We start from the raw sequence: 18,303 nt of genomic DNA on the forward strand, positions 1-18,303 counted from the left end.
GGTTTGGTCTGGATATAGGAACTCATGCCCTGCCGTTAAGGGCAATGAACCCTAGGAGGCCGTGTCGGCCGCGAAATGCACGGAACTGGAATTCTCAGCGGAGCTTGGGAACTGCCGCTTTGGGAACTTATATTACCAGGGCCCTGTTTCCGCGGCTCAGCCGGCGCTCGGCCCAACGGAAGTGGCGGAGCCCGAACTCCGCCGCTCCGCTGGAGTTGAATCACCCTGGTGATGGGAGGGGCGCGGAGCAACGCCCTTTCCGCCGGAAGCGGATTTCAGAGCCTCCACGTGCAGTCCCTCCCCCCTCCCGGTCTCGCAGCCGCGACTCCGCTGCTGCCATGGAGCCCGGCGGCCTGGAACAGATACTGCGGGAGCTGCTGCTGCCGGACACCGAGCGCATCCGTCGGGTACGGGGCAGGCGGGACCGGGCCAGGGCGAGTAGGGGATTTCGGGAACGGCCCGACTCTGACCCTCAGGCTCTTCCCAGGCCACCGAACAGCTCCAGACCGCTCTTCGGGACCCCGCCTCCCTGTCCACGCTCTGCGACCTGCTGGCCTCAGCAGGTGACCCTCAGGTGAGGCTTCTGGCCCTTCCCGCTGAACTATAGTACGCCACATGTCAAGTCCTAGCTCCTGTCCTCGGCCATCCGCTCAGCATCATCCTGCCCCGGTCCTCACACGTCGGCTTCCTCGTCCTGTTCCCGGACCCCCAAACGCCTGCTTCCTCGTCCCGGTCCGGTCCCTCACGTATCTGCTTCCTCGTCTCAGATCCGCCAGTTCGCGGCCGTACTGACCCGCAGACGACTGAGCACCCGTTGGCGTCGGCTGGCGGCAGAGCAACGGGAGAGGTGGGTTGGGCCAGGGGCGGGGCGGGGCCAGGCTGAGGCGGCTTCTGGGTACCAATCTTCTGCCACCTGTGTTCCAGCATCAAGTCCTTGGTCCTGACGGTCCTCCAGAGAGAGACAGAGTAAGTGCCTACCTGCCTTCTCTCGGTGTTCTAACTGGCTCCAGGCTGAGATCCTTTCCCGGTTTCTGCCTTCTTTTTCAGCTCTAGGCTGGGTCTTGGGAGGCAGGGACTTTGGTTCTAGATCAAGGGTGAGAGGAAGAATTTTTCTCAGGATGTATTAAAGACTAAAGTTCTTGAGAGTGGGCTGTGATGGTCTGGCAAACTCGAGTCAGAAGAATGAAACTGAAATATGAGGTCAACCCCACCATGCTTCTGTTTCTCTCTGAGTTGCCGTCTTGTGTCCCAACTTGGCAGAGACCATGTGTGCAACCTGGAGGTTTCTCTCCTGGCCACCCTAGGGAGACAGAGCCATCGTGTACAGAAGGGGAGTTGGAGGGTGACTGAGGGTGGGCAATCTCTCCTGTTTGCAGGCATTCTGTGAGTCTTAGCCTGGCCCAGCTCTCAGCTGCCATTTTTCGAAAAGAAGGCCTGGAGGCCTGGCCTCAGCTCCTGCAGCTTCTTCAACATAGTACACACAGCGCCCACATCCGGGAGAGAGAGGTACTGTCCCATGGTTGGTGGGGGGAGGGGACCCAGAGGCTGGATAGACTGTAAGCTGTCAACCCTTCTTCCTGAGCAGATGGGGCTTTTGCTTCTAAGTGTGGTGGTGACCTCCCGACCTGAGGCCTTCCGACCCCACCACCGGGAGCTTCTCCGACTTCTGAATGAGACCCTTGGTGAGGTGGGCTCTCCTGGGCTCCTCTTCTATTCCCTGCGCACTCTCACCACCATGGCCCCTTACCTCGGCATTGATGACGTGGTGAGATGTGGGCCCTTATTTTCCTTGGTTACCGTCCTTGGGCTTTCATGTCCTTTCCCTAGCAGATGCAGATCTACTTGAGATTCTTTCCCTGGTTTTTGTTCTGCCTAACAGTTGAGAGGGGATCCTGTGGGTGGCTGTGCCTGGACTCCCCTATGTCCAGACTTGGAGGAAGCGGACAGTTTCTGGGACTGGAGATTAGGCTGTGTCATGCTTTCTGTGATTCATCTCATCTTGTGTTCTCCAGCCTCTTGCGCGGATGTTGGTGCCCAAGCTCATCGTGGCTGTGCAAACTCTGATCCCTATAGATGAAGTAAGGACATTTGGGTGGGAGCTCTGTTGGAAGGAGTGAGAGTTGCAGGAGTGTTCAGCCTGATCCACTAAAGAAGAGCATAATAAGCCTGTGACTTCTCTGTTTGGCAGGCAAAAGCCTGTGAGGCCATGGAGGCCCTGGATGAATTGCTGGAGTCAGAGATGCCCATCATCAGCTCGCACCTCGCAGAGGTCCTCACATTCTGCCTGGAGGTGAGCCTGGGGTTGGCACTGTCCTTGCTGCTCGTTCTGCTGGGAGCTTCCTTGCCTGTTTCTGATTTGAGCTGGTCTCTGGGCAGGTGGCTAGAAACGTAGCCCTGGGCGATGCAATACGTGTGCGTATTCTTTGCTGCCTCACTTTCTTGGTCAAAGTCAAGAGCAAGGTGAGTTGCCTTCTGACACACATCAATCCAGCCCCATTTCCTCCTCTGTCTCACTCTTGGGGCTTGCTGTCCTTTTGGGGATATGTAAAATACCATAGCTAAGATGTTCCAGATTTGGTCTGGACTCAGCCCAGCTCTTGGCTTGGGGACTGGGAATCTGCTGGACCCCTTGTAGCCTGGAAGGCTAGAATTTTAAATGTGAGCCCATCTTGGGAGCAGATTCTTAGGGGACACCCTTTCCTCCTTCCCCTTCAGGCCTTGCTGAAGAATCGCTTCCTGCCACCCTTACTGCACACCCTTTTTCCCATCATGGCTGCCGAGCCCCCCATGGGCCAGCTGGATCCTGAGGACCAGGATGTGGAGGAGGAAGAGCTGGATCCTGGGCTGGTGGGGGAGACCCCCAAGCACTTTGCTGTTCAGGTGGGATAAATGTGGACGGTCTGGTGGCTGGGGTGTGAGGTGGTTGGAGAAGGTTGCGAGGCAGAGATGGGAGTCTGGCTAGGTCTTCCTGTCCTATTCCAGGTCGTGGACATGCTGGCACTCCATTTGCCTCCTGAGAAGCTCTGTCCCTTGCTGGTAAGTGTGGCTCTGTCCTTCAGTGCTCCTAACCCCGGGTTTCTAGTCCCCCTGAAGCTGAGGGTGTTTGGGCTCTGGTAGGTGTGGCAGGCTCTTGCTGGGGTCTCAGGAGACTGCCGTCTGCTTCCCTAGATGCCCATGCTGGAAGAGGCCTTGCGGAGCCAGAGCCCATACCAGCGTAAGGCTGGGCTCCTGGTACTGGCGGTACTCTCCGATGGAGCCGGCGACCACATCAGGCAGAGGTGTTTGTTCCCCTGTCTTGGAGTGAGGGTGGACCATGGTGAGGAGGACCACAGCGCCCACAGCAGTCCTGGGCTGCGCTTGTGCTCCAGCCTCATCGTCAGTAGCATCTGCCCTTCCTCTCAAACATCCTGATCTGGCAGATAAATGTGCATACCCCAGTGGTTGGTGCTTACTGTCTGGTGACAGAAAGCTTGGTTTTCCCAGGCTGAGCAGCAGCAGCCTGGCTCAGCCCAGGGATCTCAGGTCCTGCCCCTCAGACTCCATCCTCTTGTCCTGCCCCATCCAGACTGCTGCCCCCACTGCTGCAGATCGTGTGCAAGAGTCTGGAGGACCCGTCGCAGGTTGTGCGCAATGCCGCGCTCTTTGCTCTTGGCCAGTTCTCAGAGAATTTACAGGTCAGCAAGGCCACAGTGGGCAGCCCCCATTCCAGAGTTCCCACCGCCCCCCCAACCCCCCTGCCCCGTCCCAGGGACCAGCTCATCCCTCAGCTCATCCTTCCACATGCCTGCTGCTCTCAGCACTTAGACATGTGCCCTGCAGCTAAGCTGACTCAGACTCCCTTTCTCCTCCCCCCCAGCCCCACATCAGCAGCTATTCTGGGGAGGTGATGCCACTGCTCCTCGCCTATCTAAAGTCAGTGCCTCCTGGGCACACACATCACCTGGCCAAGGCCTGCTATGCCCTGGAGAACTTCGTGGAGAACCTAGGTAGTGAGGGCATTTGGGGGTGTGAGGGAGTGGACGGGGCTGTGGTTTTGGCTGAAAGGGCAGGATGTGCAGCTCCGTGAACCATTGCCTGTGGTGGGGACAGGTGTGGTAGGGAGACAGGCGCGGTGGGGCCACAAGGCGGGTTGGCCTGGAGGCAGGCATGAGGACCTTGGTTGGTTGCTGGAGGGGTGCCCTTTCCCACAGGGCCTAAAGTGCAGCCCTACCTTCCGGAGCTTATGGAGTGTATGTTGCAGCCTCTGAGGACCCCCAGCAGCTCCCGGTCCAAGGAGTTGGCTGTGAGCGCCCTGGGAGCCGTTGGTGAGTCGGAGGCCGGAGGTGGGCGCCTGGGGTTCACGCCGTTCACTCACTCACGGTGCCTGTGGCAGGTGATCCCGACTCACCCGCCGGCTCTGAGTCTGTCCTTCCACCCACAGCCACGGCTGCCCAGGCCTCCATGCTGCCCTACTTCCCCACCATCATGGAGCATCTGCGGGAGTTCCTGTTGACGAACCACGAGGACCTGCAGCCTGTTCGGATCCAGAGCCTGGGTGAGTGAGGGGCTCTTGGCAGGCTTCCCGGGGCCGGGGAGGGGCCAGTGCTCCCCTGATGTTCACAGCAATAGGCTCCGGGGCAGCACAGGTGTCTCCCTTCCCTCGCACTGTACCCAGGGGTGGGAGGGGTTTCTGAATCCCCCTCAGCCACCTCTGGTTCCCCAAGCCTTGGCCCTGCACACCTCTAGCCTAGAGCTCCTGGTGCTAACCATGCCTTTGCCTCCGCAGAGACGCTTGGGGTGCTGGTACGAGCAGTAGGGGAGCCCATGAGGCCCCTGGCTGAGGAATGCTGCCAGCTGGGGCTGGGCCTGTGCGACCAGGTAGACGACCCTGACTTGCGGCGCTGCACGTGAGTGAGCCCTCGCCCTGCCCCCACCCAGACCCCAGACCTCCCGTTCTGGACCATGGGTTCCCCGGGCTCCCCCATCCAGCCTGGCTACAGCAAGCAGGACTCTGCAGCCTCCACCTGCCTCTCCCAGGTACAGCCTGTTTGCAGCCTTATCAGGGCTAATGGGTGAGAGCCTGGCTCCCCACCTGCCACAGATCACCACACTCATGCTGCTGTCACTGCGTTCCACCGAGGGCATTGTGGTGAGTGGAAGGTCGGGGAGGGTGTGGGCCAGTGGGGGAAGGCCACCCCTGGGATGGGAGCTCTCTCCAGGGCCCAGCTGAGCTGAAGTCCCTGCTGGGCCTCCCCATCCAGCCTCAGTACGATGGAAGCCGCACATTCCTTCTTTTTGATGATGAGAGCAGTGGTGAGGAAGAGGAGGAGCTCATGGAGGAGGATGACGAAGAAGAGGATGACTCAGAGATCTCAGGGTGAGGGGGCTGCCCTTCTGGTCCAGGGAGTCCTGGCTTAGACAGGGACCCAGGGACAGCTCTGCTCTTACTGGCACCTGATTGCTGCCGCCTCCCCGCCTTACTCTAGATACAGTGTGGGAAATGCCTTCTTCGATGAGAAGGAAGACACCTGTGCTGCCCTGGGGGAGATCTCCGTGAATACCAGGTGAGCATCAGCCCTTCCCCAGCACTGGGAACCCCTCCTGGGACCCTTTTCTCCATGGTGGTGTGTCTGTCTGTCTGTCCACAGTGTTGCCTTCCTTCCTTACATGGAGACGGTCTTTGAAGAAGTGTTCAAGCTGCTGGAGGTGAGTGGGCCGGTGGGCTGGTGAGCAGGGTCAGAGGGCTCAGGTTGGCCCTGCACACAGCATGCACGTCCTGCCCCTCTTCATGCTGCAGTGCCCTCACCTGAACGTGCGGAAGGCAGCCCACGAGGCCCTGGGTCAGTTCTGCTGTGCACTGCACAAAGCCTGTCAAAGCTGCCCCTCGGAATCCAACACTGCTGGTGAGAAGAGGAGGCTAGGGCCCCTGGAAACGGGGTGGGTGGGTAGGGGGCAGGGCCTGACCAGGGCTTCAGCCAATCGTGTCCCCAGCTCTGCAGGCCGCGCTGGCCCGGGTGGTGCCGTCCTACCTGCAGGCGGTGCACGGGGAGCGAGAGCGCCAGGTGGTGATGGCCGTGCTGGAGGCCCTGACTGCGATGTTGCGCAGCTGTGGTGGTCTGGCATTGCAGCCCCCCGGGCGGCTTGCTGAGCTTTGCCAGGCGCTCAAAGCTGTGCTGCAAAGGAAGGTGAGGAGGGTGAGGAGGTGGCCCTGGGTGGGGCTGGTCAGAGACATCCCCTTCCTTCCACCCCATGGAGACGGGAAGGGGCTGGAGAGCCCAGACTGAGCTGAGCGCCCTTTCCCGCAGACAGCCTGTCAGAACACTGATGATGAGGAGGAGGAGGAGGAGGAGGACCAGGTGAGAACTGCAGGTGCATACGGGACCAAGTCATCCCCATGGGGCAGGCGGACAGTGCACTTGGCCTTGGCCTGGGGGTACAGGGGCTGCTCAGTGATTGCTAGTGGCTCTGAACAACCCACCCTGCTCCAACTGAGGCAGTGGAGATTCAAAGAAGGCTTCCCGGCGGTGGGGATTTGGAGCAGGCTTGGATCAATGGATGGGAATAGGAGAACCAGGAAGGAGGAAAGGCTGGGCTGCAAACCAACCTAGTCTGGGAGGGGCCCCCAGTCCTGTCAATCAAGGGCAGCCCTCAGGGCGACCACCTGCAGTTGGCACGATGGGAGCTGCTCCCAGGCTCAGAGCTGGCCCTGGCACTCCAGCCTCTGACTTGGCCCCACAGGCTGAATATGATGCCATGTTGCTGGAGCATGCCGGTGAGGCCATCCCTGCTCTGGCAGCTGCGGCCGGGGGAGACGCTTTTGCCCCCTTCTTTGCTGGCTTCCTGCCATTACTGCTCTGCAAGACGGTGAGTGCTGTGTTCTCTTGACTTCCAACCCTGTTCCTCCCAGGCCCCAGTGCCCTCCTCCCCTACCTGTCCCCGTCCCAGGCTGACCAGCACTCCTCCCCTCACCAGAAGCAGGGCTGCACAGTGGCAGAGAAGTCTTTTGCAGTGGGAACACTGGCGGAGTCCATTCAAGGCCTGGGTGCTGCGTCGGCCCAGTTTGTGTCCCGGCTATTCCCCGTTCTGTTGAGTGCCTCCCGGGAGGCAGACCCCGAGGTACGAAGTAATGCTATCTTTGGACTGGGCGTGCTGGCAGAGCACGGGGGTCGCCCTGCCCAGGAGTATCCTCAGTTTGCAGGAGGGGGCCTGGATGCGGTTGGGAGCATGGCCCTGGGGTTAGGGAGGGGAGCGGTCTGCCCGTGTGCCTGTTCCTTGACTTTGGACCAGACACTTCCCCAAACTGCTGGGGCTCCTGCTGCCCCTCCTGGCGCGAGAACGCCATGATCGTGTCCATGACAACATCTGTGGGGCGCTTGCCCGCCTGCTGATGGCCAGTCCCACAAGGAAACCGGAGCCCCAGGTAAGGTTGGGGGGCACCAGGCAAGGCCAGGGAGCTGCGGAGCGTGCAGGGCCAGGGGCCAAAGTCTTCCGTGTGTCCAGGTGCTGGCCCCGCTGCTGCACGCCCTGCCACTGAAGGAAGACCTGGAGGAGTGGGTCACCATGGGGCATCTCTTCAGCTTCCTGTACCAGAGCAGCCCTGACCAGGTAACCCCGACACTGGGGCCCTTGCAGAGGGCTTGATGCTCTAGTCTCATTGATGGGCAGAGTTAGCGTCCGTTGAAGCTGCTCTTCTCAGCTTTCTCATTAGTCTGCCAGGATTGGCAGCCAGGCCTTTAATGTGAGAGAAGGGGCTTCCTCTCACCACATAGCATTTTTCCCCAAGAAGGCTTTGTTTCCACCCTCTGTTCTGAGCCAGAAATCCCAGCTTTCATAAATTGATTTCCTAGACCACAGCTCTTTCAGACTGTGCTCCATGAAGCCTGGTTCTGCTGGGCCACCCCACCTCCCATTTTAATCAGAGAGCTCTGCTTTCTGAATACAACTTGTCTGAACCAAGTGGCTAGCTCTGGAACCATGTCCCAGTGCTCCTGTGTCTGTCACCTCTGTCTCGCACCTTCAGAGACTGTTGGTGGAGCTCCTGAGTGTCTGAGCTCCTTTTGGTTTTGAGGCCATGATTTCAGTTATCTGTGGTCACAATCCCATCCTCCCGCCACCCCTCCTCCCCCTGCAAAATGACTACTACCCTGTTTCATGGGTCCTTCTCAGGGTTCACAGTTGTTTGGGATGTCTGTTAATCAGTGTCAGGCTCAAACAGCTCAGGTGGGAGACTGCCTCTCTGGGGCTCTTCCTGCCCACCCCAGTGCTGGGGCCCAGAGGTTCTTCTGCCCCTTAGTCGACCCATCTTTTCCCCACAGATTGTAGACGTGGCTCCAGAGCTCCTTCGTATTTACAGCCTCATCCTGGCTGAGAACAAAATCCCATCAGGTGAGGATGGCAGTTGTGGGCAGGGCTGGGGGGAGGCGGGGAGCAGCAGGGCTCGGAGGGCCTGGGGCAGCTAGGGTTGGGGGCCGGTCCTCCGCAGACATCTACCTCTTCACTCTCCACCCAGACACCAAGGCGGCGCTGCTGCTTCTTCTCAAGTTCTTGGCCAAACAGCACACCGACAGCTTCCATTCAGCACTGGGCTCCCTGCCTGGCGACAAGGCTCAGGAGCTCCAGGCCGTCCTGGGCCTCACCTAGACTGTGGGCTGCAGCTGAGCTGGAGAGAACAGAGCCCGCCCAGGCCCAAGACCAGCTCTCAGCCCAGTTCCAGCTCAAGCCTTACCAAAGATTCTGGGCCTGGGCCTCATAGCCACTTGGAGTCCCAGCCCTACTTGCTGCCTTATGGGGATGTCCCCTAGGGCTGGAGCTGTGGGACGATACAGAGTTATGACACCATTCTGTAATAAAGGCAGTTTATTTTCTGCTTGAACGGTAGCTCTAGGAGCAGGAAGGACAGAGATACACGTTCAGAAGGACACAGTGTGATGTTGTTTGCCTGGCAGCTTTGTAAACAACTCTTAACTGTCGTGGAATCGGGGCCCTGGCTGGATCAGGAGGCGCCCATATGGCTCCTCCTGTTTGACACGAAGGATCTCCTGCGCGGCCAGCACTGGTCAACAGAGGAGGAGAGGGCTGGTCAGAGGAATCCCTACCACAGCCTCTGGCCCGTGTGTCCGCTCCCCACCCTCCACATGGGCACACACGCTCCTCACTCACCCAGGAGCAGGTAGAAGACCCGGGCGGCCATCCTGCGGGGGCTGAGAGGCGGCACCAGGCTGTTGAAGTCGGGCTCCCTGTTGGCCTGCAGCTCCCGCGCCACTGCCCTGGGGTCAAGAACCAAGAACCATCAGGTGAGGCCGCAGCCCCAGCCACCCACGGAGGGACGTCCTTCCTGGTACCTGTGCACAGCCTCCGGTGACAGCAGCTCGGGCTCGGGGGGCAGCTCCACGGGCAGCTCCACGGGCACCTCAGGGAGCTCAGGCACCACAGGCAGCGCAGGGACCTCTGGCTGCTCTGCCTCCACCCAAGGCCTAGAAGAACACACGAGTTGGACAGAGCAGGGGAGGAGGTGGCGGTGACAGCCCCATCCTACTGCTTCCCCCTCCTGGCCAGGGCTGCAGGCCGGCTGCTGCTCACCACCGCTCTTCCGGGGGCACGAGGCTGATGCGGGACTTCTCCTCCTCAGCTGCTTCTAGGGAGAGCTCTGTCAGGGAAAGGGGAGTGTCCTGAGCGGGTCTGTTTGCATCGGAACAGTCGGGATTTGGGGTCACCTGGCCCAACTGGGTGCCACGGCGGGCGGTGACTTGTTTACGGCACTTGGTAGGGAGGGGAATGAAGATAATCAGTCTGTGAATCCTTATGTTAAGTGCACTGACGAGAACTGGCAGCAATTGGGGCTCCACTTTCCCAGGACAGAGGTTAGAGTGGTGGTCTCCACTGCCCCTTCTCCAGGTACTTACCAGAAGATACCATGAGGGGCCCACTGGGCTCCAGGGCCTCCCTCAGGACCTGGGGAAGAGAGAAAGAGAACTAAGGCCCCAAGCATCACACCTGGGGCAGGGGTAAGGCAGGCCCGTTGGCTCATGTGGGCAGAAGGCGGCCTGTGGGAGCTCAGAACAGACGGGGGTTCCAGGGACTGAAGGGGCCGCTACCTCAATATCGCTCGGAGTCTCAGCCTTTCTCCTCTCCTCCTCAGCTGCTGCCTCCCTCTCAGCCTCTTCTAGCTCCTCAGGCAGCCTTCGCCTTAGTGCCCTTGGAGGTGGTTGGGCACAGTGGGTCCAGAAAGCCAGCAGTTCTGGGGGTAGCCAGCCCGCTGCGGAGAGGGGCAGCAGGGAGGGGGTTGAGGTGTGAGGAATAAGGGTGTGGGGGGTACCCTACACCAGCTCCCACCACTCCTCACAGTAAGTCGGATTTCGGAACAGCTCCGCGGGGCTCCTGATCATCCTCTCAGGAGGCTGCACCATTGGCTGTGTGCAGAGAAGGCCAGAAAACTGGTTAGGAAGGAGCCGTGGCCCTTTACCTGTAATGCCTCATTCCAGGGCCTCTGGCCTTCCAGCTCTTCCAAGCTCGTGCACCTGCCTGCTCTGCTCATTGTTAAAATGATTTTCAACTGATGCCCTTGGATGTGCTAGGCAGGGTCACGAAGTGGTGTGTGGGCAGCTCCCCCAAGCCATGCGTTTTGGGGACTGTTCTCAAGATTCCCCCAGGAGTTTAGATGGCCCAGCATGCACCTGTCTCCCTCCATCCCTCCAGAGACTGGGGTGTACTCACACACTCCCTGCAGTGGGCTCTGGTTTGCATTTGTTCCTGGAATTCCTTCTGAGAGATCTGAGTCTCCTCGTCCCAGAATAACAACTGGCGACGGCGACGGCGAGCTGGTGGGCCCCTGGGAGGTGGGGCGACTGGGGGCCTCCTCAACTGAATGGGGAGGGGAGGTGGGGGCAAGGCTACCCGTTACTCTCTTTCCTGAGGTCCTGGTGGACTGTAAATAGGCCCCACACTCCCAATCCCTAGAGGTGCCCTGACGAAGGGCTTGAGTGGGGACTTGGAGGGGGTGCAGCCCCCACTGTATGAGGTTCCCATCTGGGAAGTGCAGGCTGGATAAAATGGGGTGTGGATCAGGCTACCTTGTACAAACTTGCACAAAGGCCTGTGGAAGCCAGCAGGGGCCTTGAGGAAACAAAATGGGTGAGGAGCTCTGGCAGAGGAAGCAGTGTGGAGGGGCACCACTCACCTCAGGGCTGACTGGGATGGGTGGCAGACGCAGCTCCGGTGGGGGCGTCACCTCTGCAACAACAGTCTAGGTCCACACCCTTTGACCTCAAAGCCACCCAGGTGAGAAGCTAGAGGGTCCTCCCTTCAGCGAGTTGGATTACAGGGTGTTGCCTGCAGCAGCTGTGCTGGGGCCCCCAGGAAGGACCCTAGTTTGGTGGGTACTCACCAGGAAGTGGGACCTCCGGCTCCCAGCCTACCAGCTTCAACTCTTCTGGGGCCAGGACCCGGCTGGGAAGTGGCTCTGCTGCCTCCTCCACCCTGAGGGGAAATGGGCAAGAGGATGAAAACACCGTCCCAGCACTGACCCCTACCTGGCCTGGGGCTCCTGGCCTTACCCTACAAGAGCTGCAGGTGAGGGCGGGGGTACTGTGATCTCCGCCTCTGGGGCCCAGGGCTCCTCTTTGAATTCTGTGAAGAGAGGATCAAGCTTAAACACAGAAGAGATGTGAACATTGCCCAGTCCAGACGGCCAGTGCCTGGGGTCTGACCGTCCCAGCGCCAGGTGGGTCCTACCTAGCCGACGTTCCTCTAATAAGATGGCTTCATCCTCCTCAGCAATCAGCAGCTCCAACTCTCGGCGGCTGACTTCTGGGAGTTCCCGTTCACCCTGTCAGGAGAGGTACCACAGGACCAGGCCAGGCCAGGCTGAGGAAGCCTGTGGGTACTCAGGCGTTGGGGGACGGGGTAGAGAAAGGGAGGCAAGGAGGTAGGACTCTAGGGGCAGGAGGAGCAGGTACAGGGGGCCTGGGCCATCAGATGCAGGACTTGGGCCTTGGGCTCTGTGCAGGGGAACAGCTCACCTCGATCCTCAGCATACGTATAGGCTCCGCCTCCTTGATCGTGATGGCTTCCGGGGTGACCCGAATCCTTTCTGGATGGGGAGGGAAGTCACACAAGCCTCTGTTTCTTTCTTTTTTTTTTTTAAAGCCTCTGTTTCTTTTCAAGTCCCCACACCCATGTGTGTAAGGCAAAAACAGACTCTAGAGTCAAGCCAACCTGGGTTCTAGTCAGGCCCTGGCCAGTCACTGGCAGTCTGACCCAGGACACATTGCTTAACCATTATGGGCTTCACTTTCCTCATCTGTAAAATGGGGATGATAATTCCAATCTTAAGAATCTTGTAAGTGCCCCTCCCAAGGCCTTGCTCCTGAAAGAAGCTCAAAAACAGTTATTTCTTCAGCCCTTGGGCGTTCCTCTGCCTCTCACCAGAAAAAAGGGTCTCTGCTCACCTGCAGGGACTTCAGGAGGGATCTCTTCAGGAACTTTCTCTGGGGTCACGGCCTCTAAAAGGTATCGAACCTTTGGGAAGGGATGGGAACAAAAGATCGGATTCAGCTTCAGTGCCCCGCTCCCCCCTTGCACAACCTTATTCAGACAATGAACAGTGACACCCCTTTATGCCTAATTCTGTGGCACTAACAGCAGCATGCAGGGTAAACCCACTCACCATCCAGCTCCCCTTCCTCCCATTCCTGCCCCAGCCCAATTATCTAGCCTGGGTCACTCTGTTAAAGAAGTACTGCATCCTTGCTTGGGTCAAGTGTTATCAGGGACAGAGGAAACAAAAGATCCTTGATCTTGAGTGTATTGTCTAGTGGGGAGACAAGTTTGTGTATGACCCCAGCAAAAGCCAGCACAAAGAATGCTGTGCTGCTGAAACCCGCACAGTATTGTAAATCAACTACACTTCAATAAAAGCTTGTCTAAGCTGTAGGGTGTTAGGAGTGGATGGACAAGGACATGGAAAATCCAGTGCCGAGGGACACTGAGGGCCTGGATTGGGGCCTCGGCTCTAGGAATGGTGGGAAGACAAAAGCTGTTTCTAGGTTGGTCCTGAAGAGGTAAGTGCAGCAGGCTTGTCTGGATAGGTCCACCATGACGGCTGTGGGGCAGAACTGGAGCAGGCCCCCACGTGGCCCCCAACCCTGGTGTTAGACTGGCACAGAAAGAACACGCCCCTCTGCGCTGTCAGCTTATCAGTCTGAGGTGTCCGAGGGGGAGACCTACCTGAGGGATATCAAAGGGATCGGGCAGCATGGGATCCACAGACATCATCCCAAAAAAGGGGTCTGGCGCATCTTCCAGAGTCTCCATCCTGGCCAGGTGGTCAGGCAGCAGCAGGCTGGGTCTGAGGGAGACAGTGGGCTGTCAAGGACTGAGGCCAAGTTCCCTTCCAAAGACCGGGTGGTCCCAGCCCCAGGGAGGCACTCACAGCTCAGCCTCCACCATATCAATGCGGATCTGCAGTTGGGCACGGTGCAGGCGCTCCAGGATGTGCTGGATGTCTTCTGTGGTCAGGGAGGGCAAGCTACAGTGCCCGCCCAGGGGAGGAGCCCTCGGCACTGCCCTCCATCCGAGCCTCCCAGCCTTACCTACGAGGTACTGGCATTGTTGAGAGTAGACCCGGATGACGCCAATCTGGAGCTGCGCCGAGAGGTAGAGCGAGAAGCGGGGCCGCGGCGCACCCGGCAGCGGGGGCTCAACTCGCACCAGCACGTAATTGAGGATTTCCTCGCTGGGGGAACAGCGCATCCCATCACCGCTGCACCAGAGACCTACAGCCTTGCCCAGCCCAATCCACCCCCTAACCCACCCCAGCCCTGGGCCACTCTTTTCTGGGCCTTACCAGGTCTTCACCACATTCACCTTCAGGTATTCGCGCTTCACCAACCGGGTGCCCCGCGTCGCTGCCAGCCTGGAAGAAGAATGAGGGGTGTAGATGGAGGGGGAACCCTCAGGCTGGGACCCCTGGCTGTCCCTCCCGGAGCACCTACCCTGGCCCGGCCCGCCCTTACCAGATGGTGGCGAAGCAGCCGGTGTGGCGCTGAAGCACATTGGGATAATAGAACATGGTCCCTCCAGGGGTTCACCCTCGGCCACACCACTCCCGTTCGGATCTCAATTCAAATTCTTCAGGGTACAGAATTCCCCAAACTGTCGGAGAGAAGGATGTGGACAGGTAGCGAGGCAGGTGGACCCAGAATGCCAAATAAAGGAACCGATGAACTATAGGTGGATAAACGATTAAGGGGGATAAGTAAATGGAGACACAGACTGGATATACGTCAGCCCTGAGCCAGTCTGCACACCGTGTGGGAGCTTCGAACTTAACGGGAGCCGTGCAGGTTGGGTTCCAGGTTGGAGATGCAAAGATTCGCGAAGGAAAAAGGTCCGAGCTGCAACCCAGGCCGGGTCTGAGGGAGAACGGGTGTCCTCTGCAGACAGGCCCGGCAGCTGACTGTTGCGCAGCTTTGGCCGCTGCCGGGTCCGCTCCTGCAGCCTAGATGCCGCCGCGGGGAGCGCGTGCTCTGGAGCTTTGCACTTCGCTCCTCATTAGATGGCGCGGTCTCCCGAGCAGCCAATGGAGAACAGGGTCAACTTGGGGGCGCTCGCTGGGGGCGCTAAGTTGCCTGGCCCGAGGCAACAGGGGTCTCCCGAGGCAGGCAGCAACCAATGGGACGAACCCTGCAGGCGGTGGGGGGAGGGGGGAGGGATTGTGAGGTGTCTGGACCAATGGGCTTTCATCCTCGCCGGGGTGACAGGGGTACCTCGGAGGTGCTTCTCCATGGACCAATGAGTGGGGAGGAGACTCCGAGCGCCGAGCCTGGCAACAAGGGTGCTTCAACTAGCCGAGAAGGTTGCGTCATGCCAAGGGCAATCGCCAGGCCCTGTTTAGGGCGCCTGCCTTGCAGTTAGACCTTACCCTTTTTCCGAATCCTACCAAGCGGCAAGTGGTTGGTCTACTTTCGTGCCCAGCCTAAGGCCTATGGTGAACGGGTGTGAGGTGGCCTTGGAGCCACCACAGGTCGATGGGGAAGAAAGATCTCACAACAAGCAGTGAGGGACTTGCCAAGTCACTTCCTAAACTTGAACATCTTAGGTTGTAGGCATTCCTCTCCTGACTGTTTCCCAGGTGTGAGTGTTCTCCTGGCTGAGACCTTAGTTTTGTTGGATGTAGGGCATATTTATCAGCATAACAAAAGCTGTTTGTTTCAAACAACTGTTTGTGTAGTATAAATTATATGGTTGTAGTTACAAATATTCCTTTCCCCATGCCTCCTGCCTTTGCACGGTCATTTCTTTGGTCTAGAGTGCACTTTCCAGCCTTGACTCCAGGGCATGCTTCTGTCTCTGACTCAGCTTTTCACACCATACACAAAAATAAACTCAAAATAGCTTAAAGACTTAAATAAGACATGACACCATAAAACTCCTAGAAGGGAAGAGAGAGAAAATGTCAGACATAAATTGGAGCAATATTTTCTTAGATCAGTCTTCCAAGGCAAAAGAAATTAAACCCCCAAATAAACAAATGGAACCTAATGGAACTTAGAAGCTTCTGAACAGCAAAGGAAACCATAAACAAAAGAGAAAAAGCCTACAGAATGGGAAAAAATATTTGCAAACGATGTGACCAACACAGGCATAATTTCCAAAGTATACAAACAGCTCATACAACTCAGTATCAGAAAAACAAACAATCCAATAAAAAAACAGGCAAAAGGGGACTTCTCCCGTGGTCCAGTGGTCAGGGTACACTGGTTCCGTGCTTGGTCTGGAAAGATCCCACATGCTATGGAGCAACTAAGCCCATGTGCCACAACTACTGAGTCCATGGGCCACTACTGAGCTGATGAGCCCTAGAACTCATGCTCCGCAACGAGAAGTCACTGCAATGAGAAGCCCATACACTGCAAAGAGTAGCTCCCCACTCACTGCAACTAGAGAAAGCCTATTCACAGCAATAAGACCAGCACAGCCAAAAATAAATAAAAATTTAAAAATATTTTTTAAATGGGCAGATCTAAATACACATTTCTCTAAAGAAGATATACTGATGGCTAACAGGCGCATGAAAATATGCTCAACATTATTAGAGAAATGCAAATCAAAACCACCATGAAGTATCACCTTACATCGATCAGAATGGCCATAACTGAAGTCTACAAATAATAAGTGCTAGAGAGGGTGTAGAGTAAAGGGAACCCTCCTACACTATTGGTGGGAATGTAAATTGGTGCAGTCATAGTGGAAAACAGTATGGCGATTCCTTGAAAAACTAAAAATAGAGTTACCATATGATCCAGCAATCCCACTCCTGAGCATATTTCCAAAAAAGACAAAAAAAGTTTAATTTGAAAAGACACATACCCCAATGTTCATAGCATTATTTGCAATAGGCAAGACATGGAAGCAATCTAAGTGTCCATCAACAGATGAAGATGTGGGATATATATATACACACACACATATACAATGGAATATTACTCAGCCATAAAAAAGAATGAAAAATGCCTTTTGCAGCAACATGGATGGACCTAGAAATTATCTAAGTGAAGTCAGAGAAATACAAATATTATATGATATCACTCAAATGTGGAATCTAAAAAAGAATATAAATGAACTTCTTTACAAAACAGGAATAGACTCACAGACATAGAAAACAAACTATGATGGGGGACCGGGATGGGGAATACGTGTAACTCTATGGCTGATTCATATCAATGTATGACAAAACCCACTGAAAAAAAAAAAAAAACAAAAAAAAGAAAACAAACTATGGTTACCAAGGGGGAAGGGGAGGAAGGGATGAATTAGGATTGCGGGATTAACAGATACACACCACTATATATAAAAGAAACAAGGATCTCCTGTATAGCAGAATTAAATTCAATGTCTTGCAATAATCTATAATGGAAAGAATCTGAAAAAAATGTACATAACTGAACCACTTTGTTTAGTACTTTTGAAACTAAAACAATAGTTAATCAACTGTAGTTCAATTAAAAAAAAACTCCGCTCTTATTAGAGCCAAACCAAGCCTATATTATTTTGTTCCTTCAATCAAGGAACTCTTAAAATTGGGGTCTTGTTTTCTCCTTTAGTGCCTGAAACTTAGCAAATATTTGTCAAATGAATGTACCATTGCCCTAAATTTACAACCACTGAATATTAAGGCTGAATGGGATTTCAAAATCTAGTCCAAGACTTGTCTTCATGGTGAGAAAACAGAGGCCCATACAGACTGTTTCTGCCAGACCACACAGCTCTGTAGTGGCAGCCTGATTGGGAGCTCTACTCTTTTGAATTCCAGTGTTCTCAATCCTTCCATGGTGCTTGGCTAAACTGGTTTCTACATGATACTTACAAATTGTTTGGGTCATATATTGCCAATGTTCCTAAGAGTTCACACTGGGGCACAAATGTGATAAAGTTGGGGGCATCTGCCCTTAAGGCACTTATAACCTAGTTTAAGAGATAAGGGATACAGTAATTTGTTCATTCATTTAACAAATATTTATTACATGCCTACCATGTATCAGGCAGTCCTCCAGGCACTGGGGGTGTAGCAACGAACAGAATAAGTCTCTGTTGTCAAGGAATAGGGAAAGAGTGATGATAATCAAATAGACAAATAGAAATGTATGAGGTCATAATCTGTGCTATGAAGAAAAATGAGGCCGCATAAGAGGATAGAGCAGTGAGGGGTGCTATTTGGGTCAGGTGCTCAGGGAAGCTCTCTGAAGAAAAGGGGGCAAGTCAATGTGCTTACCTGAAAGAAGAGTGTTTTAGGCAAAAAAAAAAAAAAATAAAATAAATAAATACAACTTAGCAAGTGCAGAGGTCCTGAGGCAGAAATGTGTTTGGCAGGTTCAAGGAGCCTAGAGCAAAGTGACTAAGGAGAAGAATGGCAAGGGGTGAGGTTAAAAAGGTGGAAAGGAGTCACATTGCCTTGGAGGCCAAGGAAAGGATTTGGGCTCTTCCCTGAGTGAACAGAAAACCATTGGAGGGCTTTGAGCAGAGGAGTGACATGATGAGATTTATGTGTTAAGAGGATCTCTTCTGTGTTGAGAATGGACTAAAGGTGAACAAGAGTGGGAGCAGTACAGATGTGGAAGGAAGCGGAAAGAAGAGGTGTGGGAAAAAACAGTGGTTGAACAATCAGTCTTAGTGAGGGAACCTGAGGCCAGATTCTGGAGGGATTCTGAAAGGGATGCTAGAACCTGCTGACGGATTGGAGGTGGGGTATGACGGAACAGGAAGTAAAGGGCCTGAGTACCTGCACACTCAGCACCCGACTTCCTCACTGCCTATGCAGGTGCCTGT

At 55.7% G+C, this 18,303-nt stretch overlaps 2 protein-coding genes across 2 annotated transcripts; one reads left to right on the forward strand and one right to left on the reverse strand.

Moving 5' to 3' along the window:
• The first annotated feature begins 44 nt into the window (after positions 1 to 44).
• On the forward strand, positions 45 to 9,257 carry IPO4 (importin 4). Its single transcript, XM_065940141.1, has 30 exons — positions 45 to 407; positions 488 to 574; positions 768 to 847; positions 925 to 966; positions 1,377 to 1,506; positions 1,586 to 1,765; positions 2,013 to 2,078; positions 2,189 to 2,290; positions 2,377 to 2,460; positions 2,716 to 2,880; positions 2,983 to 3,036; positions 3,169 to 3,278; positions 3,566 to 3,674; positions 3,857 to 3,986; positions 4,191 to 4,304; positions 4,421 to 4,534; positions 4,766 to 4,886; positions 5,017 to 5,128; positions 5,241 to 5,356; positions 5,466 to 5,543; positions 5,628 to 5,685; positions 5,777 to 5,882; positions 5,971 to 6,164; positions 6,285 to 6,335; positions 6,718 to 6,843; positions 6,952 to 7,160; positions 7,267 to 7,399; positions 7,480 to 7,584; positions 8,295 to 8,364; positions 8,489 to 9,257. Exons 1-30 carry the CDS (start codon positions 45 to 47, stop codon positions 8,617 to 8,619), a joined length of 3,540 nt encoding a protein of 1,179 aa, XP_065796213.1. The 3' UTR covers positions 8,620 to 9,257.
• REC8 (REC8 meiotic recombination protein) lies at positions 8,899 to 14,502 on the reverse strand. Its single transcript, XM_065940147.1, has 19 exons — positions 13,992 to 14,502; positions 13,823 to 13,891; positions 13,569 to 13,711; positions 13,409 to 13,484; positions 13,204 to 13,324; positions 12,426 to 12,495; positions 11,997 to 12,067; positions 11,710 to 11,803; positions 11,532 to 11,604; positions 11,363 to 11,454; positions 11,156 to 11,208; positions 10,693 to 10,839; positions 10,322 to 10,388; positions 10,074 to 10,234; positions 9,882 to 9,930; positions 9,559 to 9,625; positions 9,321 to 9,452; positions 9,139 to 9,245; positions 8,899 to 9,031 (listed from the first exon to the last, which is right to left on the reverse strand). Exons 1-19 carry the CDS (start codon positions 14,045 to 14,047, stop codon positions 8,940 to 8,942), a joined length of 1,740 nt encoding a protein of 579 aa, XP_065796219.1. The 5' UTR covers positions 14,048 to 14,502; the 3' UTR covers positions 8,899 to 8,939.
• Between the last annotated feature and the right edge of the window lie 3,801 nt (positions 14,503 to 18,303).

This window comes from Muntiacus reevesi, chromosome 7 (genome assembly GCF_963930625.1).
Source record: "Muntiacus reevesi chromosome 7, mMunRee1.1, whole genome shotgun sequence".
NCBI classification, from domain to species: domain Eukaryota; kingdom Metazoa; phylum Chordata; class Mammalia; order Artiodactyla; family Cervidae; genus Muntiacus; species Muntiacus reevesi.

Coding starts and splice junctions, on each gene's coding strand:
- IPO4 (XM_065940141.1), top strand. CDS start 45: ATGAACCCTAGGAGGCCGTGTCGGCCGCGAAATGCACGGAACTGGAAT. Junction 967..1,376: donor GTCCTCCAGAGAGAGACAGA/GTAAGTGCCTAC, acceptor TCCTGTTTGCAG/GCATTCTGTGAGTCTTAGCC. Junction 4,535..4,765: donor TGTTCGGATCCAGAGCCTGG/GTGAGTGAGGGG, acceptor TTGCCTCCGCAG/AGACGCTTGGGGTGCTGGTA.
- REC8 (XM_065940147.1), bottom strand. CDS start 14,047: ATGTTCTATTATCCCAATGTGCTTCAGCGCCACACCGGCTGCTTCGCC. Junction 13,325..13,408: donor GATATGGTGGAGGCTGAGCT/GTGAGTGCCTCC, acceptor TGTCTCCCTCAG/ACCCAGCCTGCTGCTGCCTG. Junction 11,209..11,362: donor GCCGGAGGTCCCACTTCCTG/GTGAGTACCCAC, acceptor CTGTTGTTGCAG/AGGTGACGCCCCCACCGGAG.